A 16,985-nucleotide genomic window follows, 5' to 3' on the forward strand; every position below is an offset into this window, starting at 1 on the left:
AGCACCTCCCTTTGTCTTTATTATGTGGGGAAACAACATGGAGAGCAACAACCACAACCATCCTCCACTAACAATTGTATCCATAGTTGTTTGGGAAAAACCAAAGAATCTCCCAATACGTGCATTTGATCTTTGACTTCTCATCTGAAAACATACATATACCTAGTGCACTATTAGCCCAATAAATAGCATGAGGTTTTCAAATTCCTTCATACAAAACTTTACCACAATCAAGTATTATTGGTCTTGAGTATCACCCTGAACAAATATACTTTATGCTTAAATTTCAAAATACAAAGAGACAACACTAGGCAGTTAGCTTCTCACATGGCCAGAATTTGTATTATACACCACAGAAAAAAGTCAAAGGATTCTGCCAGAGGTCAGAACTATAATATCTCCACTCACTCAAAGAGAGAAATGACAGAACCAGGAATTTAGTTTCATTACAACTACAAAATTTATACCCAAGTAATTTAGCTATCAGCACAAATGATGAAATAGAAAGTCAGAAGATCACTTAGTCACATATGCTCACTTTCAACAAGCCAGAACATCCCCCAATGCAATTTTGAGGCTCATACTGGTACCACAAAAATGCCAAAGCTGTACTCAGAGCACACATAACTGGATGATGTCCATCTGTGCTGAGAACATCCTCATCTTTAACACTATACCTCAAGTAAATCAATATAAAGTGCAAATTGTTAAGATTCCCATCTTGCTAAGAATACCCCATTCGTGAAGGGAAAAAGATCAAAAAGGTGAAACCTGAGTTGATTTCAGATCCTGACATCCCAGACTATCTGCTTTAGTGCACAGTTGTTTGAAAAGGTGTCTGTTCTACTACATAGGTGAACATAGAGATTTTGTGTAATTTCTCTTACTGGTAGCTAGGATATTTTTTATTTTAGACCATTGTAAGGGTGCTCATCTCAGAAGTCACTTCAGCATCCATGCAAGAAAGCAAGTAAAATCTATACTAAACAGAATGAAGAATATTTGGAAATAAATGCAGAGGTCTGGTGCTTTTTATATAATCTTGACTGCCTTGTACAATTAAATTGCTATTGCTACATCTTGCCTTACTATATCGATTATTTGTGCAGAAAGTGAGTCCAGCCTAAAGCACAGATCAAAGCTCCAGATCACACAGAGCGAAATACAATCAAAAGAAATCTGGAGCAGGAGAACTGAGACATCAAATTTACTTCATGAAACTTCGCATTCTGGAAGATAGCCCTGAGGATATTGTCTCACATGATCCATGAATTAACTTCATTTGTACGGGTCTCAACCCTGGGTTGGTACATCACAAAGAGATGAATTTAAAGCTTAGTGAATCAAATCACACCAATTACTTTCTGGAAAGGTCTCTTCCACCAAACTATTTGCTGATATAAGGAGAAGCTCAGTGTTATTTGACACTACTGCATGTAACACTTTTTCATATCTAAACTCAAGCTGATTTCCTCAGTTACTCTGATTGCCTTGATTGTCAAATTCCTGGAGTGTTTAAGAAAACAGTAAAGCCATTAAACATACACTCCATGTATATTATCCAGGAGTAAAATGGAGAGGATGTTGTATTATCACCAATGCACTAAGTGACAGATACTCAATGAGTATTTTCCAAAAGCATTTTGGTCCGCGGCAGAAACTCTTAGCAAAAGAAGCTATCAAAGAAAATTCCTAGAAGTTGATTAAAGTCTTCTAATTTTCCTCTCAAAGATACAAAATCTAAAAGATTCAAGATGCTAACTGATGATTAAGCCAATGGATATCTTAGCTGTCCTACAAGAGCTAAGGCACCAACCAAGTGTTGCTAGCTACTTTACAGAAAGAGGTAACACTGACTAGAGGCAACCATTTGTGAAAATTTCATAGTATGGAGACGTAGCAGAAATAGTCCTGACTTCGGCAAAAATGACACACTTCCCTTAAGAAGGCCCTGAAATGTGGTGAAAAACACACTTCATAGGCAGACAGGTGTTGAACTGATCCATTAAGCATGATGACTACACCTAATGTTGCTACTTGAACTTTTGAATAAAGATTTGTAAGTCATTTGTTCTAGGATTATGTTGGGAAAGATGGGACAGGAAAAGCTTACAAATATGATTGCCTGGCAAGAGATACTAAAAATATAAAACCTGTAAGTGAAATAGAAATAGAAATGAAAGCCAGATGTAGACATGGCAGGCAGTAAGACTGCCTAAGATTAGCTAGAAGATGGGTGGAGTGATAACAAACAATGGGACACTAAGGGACCCAAGGGTGCAGCCCCGCTCCACTCTGCCAAGGTATCAGGAAAAAGGTAGATAAGAAAAGTAGTCTTTAGAGTTTAGAATATAGGATGATATGGTAATATAGTAGTTCTCATAGGCTGTATGCAAAGTTTGTAGGTTTTGTATCTTGCGCCTGTTGGTCCCTGTAAATTAGAATGTTCAACACAAAAGAAGATATAATGTATTGTAAAAAGGTCCTCGGCCTGCTTACCTTACTTCTCTTACTTCACCTCCTTACCTCCTCACCTCCCCACGTTGCTCACCTCCCTTACCCCTGCCACCTCACTTATCTCTTTCACCTCTTACCCTCTCTCTCTCTCTCTCCCCCCCCCCTCTCTTTTTGGGTCTCCCTTCAGCCAAGGCTGGGGGCTGAAGGCAGGCCCTTTTTACCCACGACTCTTGCAATAAAACCACAGGTTCTCTCAAAAGTGTCACAAGTCTGCAGAGTTCCCTCTCCCTGCTGTCCACGGACGCCCCCACAGATTAAATTCTAGCTCCAATTCTGTCATCATATGGAAACAAAACCCATGAAGCTCTGATCCCTCCAAGCAAATTATTCAAATCTAGCCATGACAATCTAAAGCATCCACCTCCTGCTGAAGGACATTCTCACAGAAAAGGCCACAGAAAATGAACATGTAAAACGGGATTGACTGTAACAAGGATGAAAACAGGATCAAATCTCCACCAAATAACTCAACTGGTTTCACTCTCTGTGGGAAATTTTATGTGAACATGAATGAAAAATCCACCTCCATCTCCTCTTTTAAGGTCAGAGAAATGTTAGTTTTGGTCCCTGTCATTTCTTTCCAAAATAACCAGGAGTATGCTACAGGAAATAGTTCAAGGCCAGTGTAGGTTGAGAAGCTGAAGGATCTCTGGTTACATCTCTACTAAGAAATGAAACTGTGCCCAGAAACATTCCCATTCATTTCAAGCCAGCTGGCAGGGAACAGCTTACATCTCTATCAGTAAGTTTTCATAACCTCCGAACCACTCATAGTGCCTGAAGCATTCTGATAATGCCTATGATTTGTTACACAATGCAGACCCAGAGGCTGCCAGGGACCTTTCTAAAAGTACAAATTAAAAGCATCAATTCCTAGGAACACTCCCAGGTTTAGTTTATTAGTACATAGGAATCCTTTGACTCCTGCTGTTAACAGTGTCTAAGAGCAGTGGCCAAGAATGAGAGAGAAGCTACATGGCCAGAAAAACTGAAAGGCAGCACAAGCTGACAAAACTTCATAGAAGACTGTAAAATCCATCACTTCACTAGGCTGCATGCTGAAGAGAATGATCCCTCTCAAAGGAACAGCCTCTACAGTCCCTGGTACATCTGAGGGCTGAATCAGAAAAATACTGGTTGATCCTATAGCTACTTTACCAATTTAGAAAAAATAAATCTGGCAACTTACTTTCCATCATTATTATTGTTCTAGATTCAGCAATATATTCCAAAATTCAGCAAAAAATATTTTTATGACCTACAAAATTAGAAGTACCTGGTCACTTCATACTTTATATGCATTTGGTATGGTACAAGATTTATTAACTCCTTCACTCCTCTCTGGTAGAACTGCCCTCCTCATCCTCACAACCATTTTGTCAGCAGTAATGGTTCTTGAACTACTGTTTTCTTCATTAAATAAGTTTCCTTATATATAGTGCTTGAGTTACTGAGAATGCTACACTTCAGCAGAAAATAACATTTCACTGTGATTTGTTTTCATAAAGTGGAAAAGTGAATACCTTCCAGACCTAGGGTACTTTGAGAAGAATCAAAAGAAGAGGCAGAGAAGTGTGTCACTACTTCACACTTGGAAGAACTTCATTCTGGTTTTCTGTTTTACAGTAACAATCTAACAAGCTATTGTTCTGTCAAGTACTTTCTACTTAGTTTAGTTTTATCATATAAATTTCAGGTAATTTTGCCTTCTAATTCTTTCCTCAACAGTGTTTGCATATGTTCCTTATTTGGGATTATCTTTAAGTTGCTAAAGACAGAATCCTAAAAATGTTCCTTTCTAAACTGATTTCCAAATCTGACAACTAACTAGACCATTTTTTAACATGCTCTTTTAAAATAGCTCTATGCAAATTTCACCCAACTCATGCTTGTAGTTTCAAGAACATGTCAACCTGGACAGGAAGAGCAATACAAAAAGCAACACTAAACACAAACCACTGCATGATCCCTTAGCCATCACAACCTAAAAGAGGCTATAATATGGAAATGTTAATTTTACCCAGATTGTTTTGATTAATATGAAAACACTCAGAGACATAATTCTAATTAGAAATGCAATTAAACTGAGTCTTCTGATTTTTTCAAAGTTTCATTTCAGAGTTAATACTAAAAAAAACAAAAAAAACCCCAAAAACCCAAAAAAACAACAACAACAAAAAAAAAAACAACAACAACAAAAAAAAAAAAAAAAAAAAAAAAAAAAAAAACCCAAACAAAAACAAACAAACAAACAAAAAACCCAAACCAAAAAACACCCACCTCTGAATACATTTGAAAACAATGGTCAAGAATACATATTAGATACATGCAAGTTCTACTTTTAAAAAAGTTGTACCAAGTTGACTAGGCCCAACACAGACATGTTATGTGCTCTGGTCAGGATAACCATAACAAATGCATTACGATTTTAAAGATTCTTCCAAACTGAATTACAATTTAAAACAGTCATAACAGATGCTTCAAAAATCAGGCATCTTTTGTCTTAATTGCCTGGTGGAACTCCTCAGAAAAGCATTATGCTATTAAGAGTACCTCCAGTGCAAAGTCCCTGGCAGATGGGCATAGGAGAAAAACATACATTTTCTTCAGCTATGAAAATAAATGTAATGTATTCATAAAATCAGTTCATAAACATCTAATGATAAAATGTATTTTAACATCAGTATCATCCACTTACAAACGGGTCTATCAAATTTAAGAAAATTTTTTCCAGCTCCTCCGCCATATATTTAATTTATACTTTGGATGTTGTAATTAGCTATGTTTATACAGCACTCTGAAGATGTGAACTGCTATGAAAGTGAAAACTAATGAAGATTAAGCAGCATTCATCAGCTTTGTGTAAATTCACAAACAAACAAATCACTCTTGAAAGTATTAGTACAGATCACACTATTAAATACCTAATTCTATTCATTTTAAGAGATTGCCCATGAAGCATTTGAAACATGCAATTTACTAGTACAATACCAGCTTTTAAGAAATCTAGCAGCACTGCAATTCTATCATAGCTTTCATTGTTACTGTTTCTGTTGAAATTATATATTCTATTTACCCATCAGGAACTACAGCATTTAGTTAATACTGAAAATGAGTGCCAATTCATTTGAAAAAGTGGCTTCAAATGGGCACCTCAGTCTGCAATGCTTTTTGAATTATAATTCACTACACCATTATTTTTATTTAAAGAACAACAATTTAAAGACTTAACGTTCATTTGTGCAACCTGGAATTTGTCCCAGAAAAGATGGTGCATTCTATGAGCAAAACTGCTTAAGATCATTTATGATCTAGATCAGCAAATGAGGGACTGTACTTTCTGCAACTTTCTTGCAGCTTTTACTCATTAAAATCAAATCAAGACTACATAAAAGGAGAGAAGCAACAAGATACTGAATCAAATAAAACACTTATTTTACTGCTGAAGAGAAGCAGGCTTTTTCCAAATATCTCAGTGCAAAGGAAGAAAGGAAACAACACTATAGAAAGACTCCAAAATCAGCAGCGAAAAGAAAAATTCGGTGAAGGAAAAGCTTTCACTGCATGGAAATGCACTAAATTATATAACTAACAACTGAACTTACAAACATCTGTGGCTTAATAAATTCCTAGTTTGAAGCACCTGCTGATTTAAGGAGACAAGCCATTACCTTATTTTTCACTGCACAAAAAGAAGCTGTATTCCCATTACACACAAACCTTCAATAGTTGTAATTTCAGAAATTGTACTTACATTTGTGATATCTTTCCCACATTAGAATTCAGAAAGTCAATGAAAGGCAAAAATGAATGCAAAAATACAGAATTCACAGAACCACTAAGAAAATTCTAACTCTGATGCTACAAGTGACATTTTTTCTAAATGAACCATAAAAAAAAAATTTCTCTGAAAAAGAGCCACAAACTACACAAGCAATTCAAGACTAGGATAGATTGATTCAGGCTCATTAAAACAAACATTTCTTAATTGGTCATTCTGAGAAAAAATCCTTTTCTGTATTAAAAGTAAGCAATTCTATAGTTGTTACTGCTATTTCATTTAATAAAATCCTTGAGAAACCCTACCACTTGTTAGCTCACTATATCTGTAATTCAACAAAACAAATTTATTAGTCTTCTATTTCAGTAGAAAAAGGCAAATATGAAGACTTGCCTATTTTTGTTGTGCAATTAAAACATGATCTGCACAAATTTCAGGATGGGAACACTCCCATCATGCTTTAAAAACTCTCTAATTGTAAAGTCTTGGGAGTCTTTTCTGATCACTGCAGCAAAGAATATAACACAAGTCAGTTCCAAGTAACTGTCCTTTCACTGGGAATCACTTAGAACAGGGCTGAGCTAGCAAAGCTTTTTGGATAACATTTCTCAGACAAGTGCGAGTAATGTAAAAGAAACAACATTTTAATTATTGAACATTTGTTATACTTGTTTTACAGTATGAATACAAGTAGGAAATAATTCATTGTATCTAAAAATTAAAGGGAAGAAACAAGCATACATCATCTAGGACCTTGTTTCCTCAACAATCCTGGCTGTTGTGACTATACTTATGGCTGAGTCCAGCCAGGGAAAGAACGGAGAACGGCTAAAGAAGTCAAAGCATGGAAGATAATTTGATCAATCAACATAACCCTCTTCCAAGACACAGGTAAAGTCAGAAACAAGCAGTTTAAGATTTCAAATGTAGTTCACATCGAATACATTAGTCTTATGTATCAGCAAATCAATGATATTTTTTTTATTTTTTTTTTCCTCGGGGAGAATATGAAGTTGTTTCTTATCACAGTTCTACTGGAATCTACTGAGCAAATTACAGACAGGAACGTAGATGAACCAGGTATTATTTATAATTGCTGGTTTTGCTGAGCAGCTCCAGGTAATTCACAATGCACTCTCTTACTTTCCACACTTCTAGGAAAGTACATATTGTTAGTCTCCTGCACTTGTCACAGCACTTTGACATAAACTGATGGAAATTCCTAGGATTTTTCTTTTATGCAGAAGCTTGTGGATACAATTCAGTACTGAGATCTTACAGGGTTCAAACCCTGTAATTCTAGGTAACAGGGATTTAAGGGATTTATATCACTTTATATTCTCCTGCTCTGAGTCTACCAAGACAAAGTTAAATCCATCCATATCTATACAAGCAACCCAAGTGGCAGTAACTTTTCACCATTTTTCTCTAAGTACAAGTAGGAGTCTTGACTAGAATAATTCAAAATTCTTCTGCTTGCCTGCACTAGAATTTCCAAACATGTCCTTGAAAAATATTCCACAGCTTTCCCCCTTAACTCCTCTACCAAAGAAAAATATTCTTTCCCAGCCATTTCCAAGACTAAGCTTTAGTAGTTTGGGAAAGCAGTCTCTTCCCTTTCACTTTGTTTTTAAGAACACAAGTTAATTAATTCTCTGTATATACTCTACAGATGCCCAACAGACACTAAGTTCTGAGTTTTCTGTCTGAGAAACAACCCTGTAAGCACATGTTCATTTGGCGAGCTGCTGACTCACCAAGTCACAAGTGATGCTGATCTGAAATTTCCAGATTGATTTAAATTACTTATACTCTGGAAGAATAATCAAACTGTCATCAGTGTCTAGTGCCATTGTGCCATCCACAGTGGCACCAGATAATTTGTTTAGGCAGCTGAGTCCTAAGTTGCACTAATGTTGGACATCCAAGTGCAGAAAAAGATGCAAAGGTCCATAAATATCTTCTGGTACCAACTTTAACAGGAAAAATGCAACACTTACTGATAGTCTGGGCCACAGTCTAGGACCAATTATACAAGTTCAGTCACAAATCTGCGTCCATGCTCCTGCTGTTCATACCCTTTCCAGGACTCTTCTCTCCTTATGCATTCTATGCAACAATGACACCACTATCCTTTTTCCAGCCTCCTCTGAACAAAATATCCATGGGTGGAGTTCTTTTCCCAGATTTATCCTTTTGGAAGGAGTTTTTTACCCTTTTACCTTATCCCACACAACTTCTCTACTTGTTGCTTTACCAGGTTCCCACAGAGAACCTCTCTCCTTAGCTTCAAACTGTTTTCTGATCCTAGATACTAGAAGTCCTTGTATTTTTTCTGAAACTGTTTAACAATGTATAAAAAGTTGATTAGAGGACCCGGTCGAGAAGATGAGAGCTTGCGACATCAGCCCCGACCAAGCTACATCCTGTTATTTTTCCTCACACATTGTGTGAGAAAAATGGTTCACACCTCATAACACCAGAAGCATTCTCATTCAGAGGCTCAACATGGACAGCAGCAATGGAAGCTTCACTTGTGTTTGTTACCTACAGTGCTTGGCCTTGAATGGTAAAGGACTTCTCTGCAAACCAGTTAAGTCACCTGCTTATCTATTGAAGCAATCACCAGATTCTAATTTCTTCTAGCAAATTTTTGGGCTATGGATATACAATCATGCTACAGGATACTTACTAGTTTGCAGCAGCTTGAAGATAACAAACTTAGGGTTTGATATAATTCACACTGCCACCAATGTGAATATAATTCCCACTGCCACCAGTGTGAATTATTTTTGTTTTGGTTAGTTTCTCCAAAGACTCCAATATGGTAATGTTGGGGTAAATGTTGGTAAAGCCAGGAGGCTTTTCTGTTTTATTTTGTATACAATTAAAATTAGCCTTAAGTAATCTCTTAAAGGGACTAAGATTGTAACACAGATAGTAGATACAAAAATGCATACAGGTTTTGTTATAATCAATGTTCATTCCATAAATTTTTTTTAGAATGCCTTTATTTATTAACTCTAAAAACTATGATTTTGATAAAGAAAATCATGACAATGTTCAGTGTACTGAACTGTACACAAGTTGTAGCATTAAGAGATATAACACAAGAGAGAACACATACAAGGCATGACATGAAATGGAAAGATGAACAGTACTAAATAGTGAGGAGATGATGGGGAGGCACAGAGACTTCTTGCAAAGCAGTGAAATTGAACTAGCCAAAGACAATTTTTACACACACAGAAGAGGTGAGAGGGTAGTCTAATGAACTGCACTGAGAAAAGAGAAGTGAAAACCAGGCATTTGTAATGAACTTCTGTTGTGAACAATGCACTAAGTGCCAAGTGTACATAGACAAAAGGCTACTTTCAAGTTCTTCATGTTAAAAAAAGCATCTTACTCATCTACAGCTTGGAAGAAAAATTTTTAAAATGAATTATTCTTTTTAAAAACTGCCTTTCTAATAAAAAACATGTGGTTCCTTGGGGCTACAGTATAATCAGAAGCTCCTCAAAAACAAGCTGCCACTCATTCACTGCCAAATTCTGATAATCTCAAACAGTGCATCACAGAGCAGATGCAACTATTAAAGAGTATGTTGAAAGTTGGTTCAATAACAATTATTGCTTTACAATAGATGGCTCTAGGAGGCATTCAGCTATACTACTTCCCACTGAGTTACATGCTCAAAGTCCTGACTGGTGTCTTCTGTAACTTTAACCAGTACAGCAGACAACTGACACCAAAATGTACAAAATAAAAGCGATTTAAGTAAGTTCTAGCAACAGTTTTTAATGGTGAAGGAGAAACAGAAAACCAAAATGAGAACAAAACCAGTACAATTCTAACTACCAAAAACTATATTAATAATTCAACTTACTCTTTTACTGAGGCAGATAACTGGCCACATACTACAACCTAAAGTGCAGCAGCAGCAAAGGCATCCACATAGTAGCCATCGCACATTAACTGGAAGATTCTTCTTAAGACAACTGTTAACTCTACTGATGCTGGCTTTGAATTCTTCAGGTGCAACCTACAAGGGAAATGAAAAAAGAAGAAACAAACTAGTACTACAGCAGTGTAATTTATTACTTTTACAGTATTTTATACTTGGAATACTTGTTTTTGTAAAACCTGAATTCCAATTCCAAATTTTTATTCAAAGATACTCACCTTTCCAGTCAAAGATGAAGGAAATTCTGCTTCAAATTTGTTGCTTAGTCCAAACCTGCAAAAACAAAATTTAGATTGTACCAAAATTATGACAACCCTAATCCATGCCACAGATTACAAGCATCTCATAATACTCTCAGGGTTTATATCAGTAACAACATTAATTTCTGGAAAACGCTACTTGTTATTAAGAATAATTCTTAAAATTATACTAACAAACAAAAATACACCATTGCACACAGATTGAAAACCATCTTGCTCATAGTCTCTTCTCACAGCTCTGTTAATACTCTTGGCTCTTCCCCAAAGTCAGCAAAACCTATAAGCAATAGTGTCAAGTGAGGTAAGTGAAGTACTTAAGGGGAAAGGGGAAGCAACTTAAGGCCACAGTTTGAACTACCTCTCCTGCACCAGTACAGATGTATCTTGAATAAAGGCTCATCCAGTGCTAAATAACTGTTCTAAGCATAAAAACTGAATAAACATCTGCTTGATTTTCAGAAAAGAAATACATAGTAAGTTTCAAAACACAAAATGCTAAGTAACAAAACATGGCTTAAACAATAGCTAATTATAAATGTAAAGTTGTGAAGCAGTTTGAAATGAGCTAGAGTTATTGAATCTACTGGGTCTCACAAGATCTAAAGATCAGAAGAGTGTCAGCTTATTTATTAAAAAATGTTTTCTACCTTACAGTTGTTTGGTTGGGTTCATAATTAGATGAATTGCAAAGAAAATCTGAATATTTTCTGACATCTGGGCTGGGCAATAACTTCTAGTAGAGACCATACAGACTATAAAATCATTAATAACACTATGTGACTGGCTACTGATTTGGTATACAGCAGTCAGTGTAAAATATAAGTTGCAATTAAAAAAATTCTGAATATAAACCAGAGCAATCTACCAGATACTACAAACAAAGATCAGAAACTAAACTGCTCCAGACATGAAATATTGGCAGCAACACTTATCACACATTGCTGAGTTGTATGCAGAAAAGCTTATCTGAGAGTGACAGCTGAAGATTTTCAACACATAATTTGCTTTCACAATATGCTATTGAGCAGCTAGGTACTTCCCAGAGTTTTGGATTTGGTTTTGTTCTTTTTTTTTTCCTTACTGAACTGAATGATCTGCATGCCAGTGGAGAACTTTGTCCAAGTAATCAAATAGGCAGTTATGTGGTAGAGCTACTGTGGAAACCTCATAAAACCCAGTGGACAAAAAGTAGCAGATGAGTTTTTTCGTAGATAAATAAAAGGTGGTGAATTTTGGGAATGTTAAACCATGCTTATGTGACACTCTAACTAAAGTTTGAAAGGCACAGCTCACAGGATATTTATCACCACTCATGATTCTTTTAAACATCAGCTCAATGCAAGCAGCAGCCACCCAAAATAGCAGTAAAACACTGGGCATCACTGGGACAGTGATTAACATCATTTTTACTCTCTATAAAACCCTCATATACCCACATATTCAGTACTGGGTGCAGCTCTGGCATCCACATTTCATGAAGAACTTGGAGTTAGAAACAGGCAAAGAGAAGGAAGGCTAGTATAATAAAGGGAATAAAGCAGCTGCCTCAATAGACTAAGGCTGACATTAAGCTGGAAAAGAGAAGGCTGAGGGGGACATATGGTTAAAGTGCAAAGTTTCAGGAAGGCAATGGGTAAGGGTTCAATGGGTTCATCACCAAATTCCACAACAGAGAGCGCTGACTGAAATTATTCAGAAATTGGTTTAAAAGAGTTAAAAGAAAGTAAAGATAAAAACAAGGTGCAAGTAGCTAACTTTGGAGTTTGTTTCTATGTGACATTACTGATGCAAACAGTGCCAACAGATTTGAAGCAAGATTACACAAGTTCCCTGACAAACACACTAAAGCAAAGACAATAGTGAAGTACCCATCACACACATAGCTGCAGATGCCAGAGAGTAGAAGAAGAATGGACACCAGGAAGAGCCGGATTAACATGCAATCCATACACAGTAATGCCTGTTGTCAAAGTTTGCAGCAGCACACTGGGCTACAGCTTGAGGCTCTAGGTGACTTTTTCATAGGCTCTTTTAAGGCAAAGTAAGCAGGAAATTTTCCTATCATTGATTACAGGCAGTAGAATCTTAGAAACATAAAATGTTTTGTGTTGGAAGGAATCAAAAATCATCTAGTCTGATGTCTTTGTCACTAGACCAGGTTGCTCAAAGCTGCATCCAGCCAACACTTTCAATGAACCAAGTATTCCATTGAACATTTCCAATGATGGTACATCCACACCTTCTCAGGACAACCTGTTCTAGTGTCTCATTACCTTCATCCTTACATCCAAACTAAACCCACGCTCTTTCTGCTTAAAACTATTCCCTCTAGTCCTGTCATTACAGGCCCAGGCAAAAAGCCTTTCTCCACCTTTCTTATAAGCCTCCTTTATATATTGAAAGGCTGCAATAAGATCTCACAGGAGATCTTATTTACACCAAAGTTATCTACTATATTTCACTATTTGTAACTAGAACAGTAGCTCTGCAAATCTGCAAGTCTCTCAAAACTGGTGAAATAAAAAATGAGAATTGTTACACAGAAACACATATGGCAAGTTTACTACTTCAACACAGAACAAAGGAAATTTAACTTACTTAAGTTACCATTGCTACCATTGAAAATCCTGCCTAATACTCCATGACAGGAGGACCGTCCACCCTTTCTTCCAACTGCTGAATGAAATGAAGTGCTGAGGCAAAAGTTATGTAAATGTCAGAGTAATGCCCTAGCAGTTAAGTGTCATGGCCTACTTAAAATTGCCAGTAAGTTGAAGTGGAAACCAAAGTCTGAAAAAACCCCTTGGATTCACACACGTTTTAGAAGCAGACAAACCAAGCTCAAGATACACAGCTGCCATCACAAGTCTCAAAACTAAAAAGTAACACCACTTTACTATGTAATTACTTTATTAAATCAGTATTTGTGAAGTATTCAAATGTTGACAGCTCCGTCAAACACAAACAAATATTCATAAAGCTCACAAAAGTCATGCCTGACAAAAGCAATCCCCGCTGGAAAAGCTCTACAGCTATCTGAAATTACAAAGGCAGAGTGAGGCACAGAAACTTCCAATCAATGCAGTTATACTTGGCTGAAGTGTATAAGCAAAGAGACTGAGAATCTGCACTCAAGGCTTGTGGTAATGTTTAATACATGGTGGGGTAACAAAGCTGAAGCTAACTCAAACAGCTACCAGCATAATTTTGAGCTTGAGACATCAGTGTTGTCACCATATGCGAGTAGTAAAAAAGGGTGACTCCATACATTAAAAGCACACTATACACTATAAGTAGTTACACGATCTCAGAATTGTCACTCTTGACTGTAAGATGAAATTTGGAAATTAAAAATAAAACATTGGAAATCAATATTTTGGAGATGCATTTCCTCAGACAGCTGTCCTACTGTAGCACTAGATTTCTTTAGTACAGTACTGCATCTCCAGTGACATGCAGCCTTCTCTGCTTGCTCTAGGCCTTGCCCACTTTACATCATGTCTTCAACATATCCATGCTCACCTCATGCATGAGTACTTTCTTTACCCTTCCTGCACCTGAACAAGCATTTCTGGAACCTGACTCCACTTGAAAGGTACAGATAAATTCCTGCCCTTGTGTATGGTGGAGAAAGAAATGGTGAGAGGTGGAAATTTTAAAGTACAGAAGCTTACAGTATAGGACACAGACAATTTGGAACCTTTTCTAGCATGCAGCTCAGATCATCCTAACACAAAAAACTGACCATGCTATCCTATCCTCTTCATCCTCTCTTATGGGGACACTAAACCATTTTTTCACTGCCCTTAACTCTACCCTTTAGGTCCACATGCTCCCAACCCTTAAAAAATAAATATATATTTCATAAATCTTAACATGCTCCATGATTCTCACACAGCCCTGTTTTCCCTCATATGTCCTTGATACACAGTAAGGTTGAAAAACACATTAGCAGACTTCAGTTTAATAATAAAGAATCTTACTTGGGTAAATACATCTTTTGTAAGTTCTTTCTTCCCCTACAAAAAGTTATCTTGCATTAAGATATAAGGTGCTGTAACAACAGCACAGAAAGGCATTCATCAGCACATCCCAATGTGCTCTCCATCATTCCAGTACTGCAAGAATAAATCCAGTATTACTAGTTAATACAGTCTGCTATATAAAGGGTACCTGTCTCTCAACTGGTTGAGGAACAGGAAAACAATCACAGGAAAAGACTGTGATGCTTTCAGATACTTATCATCAATATTCTCTTCACAATTTCAAACATATCGTGTACCTCCATTTCTACCATAACATGATTTTGGAAACAAGCATGAAACACCTTGGACTTTCAGTTCAGTTGTAAGAATCTCTATTTTAAGAGTGCTTTCAAGTTTTTTGCCATTACAAGAGAGAACCTCAAATTTTCAAAAACCAGGTGATGTTACTCTTGTCTACCAAGCTATCAAAACTCTGCTGGTATGAAAACAATTTAACTGAGTATTTAAAAAAACAATGTTAAAAAAAAAAATAGCATTGCCTGCAGAATGTTTCAAACAGTGAGTTTAAGGAGAAAACTTAGTGTTAACCAAAAGCTCCACATCCTCAAACAGCAAAGACTTCATATGTTTTATTAAGATAATATTTACTGCTTTCCTTTAATTGATTTTAATTACTCAGCTGAGAAAGACTCACACACTTCTATTCTCTGTTGGATGAAATTAAGTAATGGTAAATGCCTCTTTGATATTAATATGTAGCCATGGAATTGACATATTTCAAACTCAACATTATGACTCCTGTGTAAGATCAGAAAGGATATGACAACAGACTATGGAAAGAGAGCTTCTGTTTAAACATACACACAGCAGAAGCAGTCAGCAACTCTTCAAACTGCAGAGCCAGGGATAGATCAATTCAGTATTTGCTTAACTGCTGATCATTTCTGTCAGACCTTCAAAATGCACACAAGCTTTTACACTGGCAAGACTAATTCATCACATACACAGGACTTGACCTATTCCTTATATCCACCAAATGAATGTTCTAAAAGAGATCTAACTTTTAATAAGCTTCTGGATCAATGACAAAAAGAGTTATAGGCTGTACAAAGGTAAAAGTGGCTGATGCTATGGAGTTAACACCTGGCACAGTAAAGAAAGCAGATGAAGATCAACTGCCTAATTTTGGAGGCACACATTGGTATTTCACTGCTCACTCAAAACCTAAAGAACTTTAAGGAAGATCTTAAAGTAATAATGAGCTAGTAACTATTAATGAACAATTAACAAGGCAGCCATCCTTCAACCACAAGGCCCTTAGTAGTCACAGCCAATGCTTCACAAGCTTCCCCAACATTCCATTAACGGGCCTTCATCTCGTCTTACACAACTTACCTTCAAGTATTGGAGAAGAAACCAGCGTTTGCCTCTGTTTCAGTTATTTGGACTCTTCATTTGCTAATATGAAAACTATCTCATTGTGGTTTAGCTCTGTTTTTCAGAAACAGACTAAGGCTACTGGCTTATTTTCAGTGAATCACTGGTACAGTTTCTGTTCACAATAAACAGTCGTAAGTTGAATACACTGACTACATGCTTCTGTTCTTTCACAGGGCCTCCCTCCCTGGCCCCCAGCCCTATCTATGTCCTTCTAACTTTCCAAATCCCTCTCAGTCTATCCATGCCTTACTTCCTGTTTTTAACTAGACAGCTAACTGTACTCCCCAGCCATTAGTATTTGTGTCAACCAGAGAATGTATAGCAATGTACCCAAGTGCCAAAAAAAATTGTCAGGTCAGTATCTGAAAATCAGCAGAGTTTATGAGAGAGCAACAGACCACAGAATCTTCAGCTTTTTATCCTGTACTACAAACCTAGTTCTACTGGACACTGAATACAAAAACACAAAAATTTGTACTACTGTGTCTTGTCTTCAGATTTGTATTTCAGCTCCTGAGACTATATAGTGTAACTGACAGCTACTACAGCTCAACAGAGTGAGCCTGACAGAACTGATGGAAGGAATGATACCCTCATCTCTTACATTATTGAGAAGTACTACACAAGCTCGTGGTCACTTGCTGCTAGACTCAGATACCAAACACACACAAAACAAAGTTGCTTCCATGTCAAACACAGTGAAACAACACGCCAATCACAACATAATTTTACATGTAGCTATCTGACTGATGCCTTTTCTTTGTTACAAGTCCTCAGAGCTGCATGAGCAGCCACAAGTTAAATGGGAGTGGGTAACAGGTACATAAACAACCGTGTTCAATAGTCCAGCCGGTCATATGCTGGCACATACCTGTTATACACAGGAACACAGGCACCTTACTTCCTGACAGCTCATCATTTTGGACTAATACTTCACATTCCTCTGCCAGTCACAGCCCAAGCCAGTCTTGTTTCCTCGGCGCCCAGTAGGAGGTTTGCACCCGCCTGGGAGTTTCCAGGCGGCTTCCAGCTGCCCG

At 37.0% G+C, this 16,985-nt stretch overlaps 1 protein-coding gene across 2 annotated transcripts in view; it reads right to left on the reverse strand.

Annotated features, from left to right (window-relative positions):
* The window catches only part of CHIC2 (cysteine rich hydrophobic domain 2), a 31,114-nt gene that overhangs the window by 13,778 nt on the left and 351 nt on the right, over positions 1-16,985 (reverse strand). For both annotated transcript variants that reach the window (XM_083860860.1, XM_083860861.1), the window contains exons 2-3: positions 10,481-10,535; positions 10,185-10,340 (exon numbers count right to left, since the gene is read on the reverse strand). In XM_083860860.1, coding sequence (XP_083716986.1) covers positions 10,185-10,340; positions 10,481-10,535 — 211 coding nt within the window. The remainder of the gene's footprint in view (positions 1-10,184; positions 10,341-10,480; positions 10,536-16,985) is intronic.

This window comes from Zosterops lateralis (assembly GCF_965231275.1).
Source record: "Zosterops lateralis genome assembly, chromosome: 5".
Lineage (NCBI taxonomy): Eukaryota > Metazoa > Chordata > Aves > Passeriformes > Zosteropidae > Zosterops > Zosterops lateralis.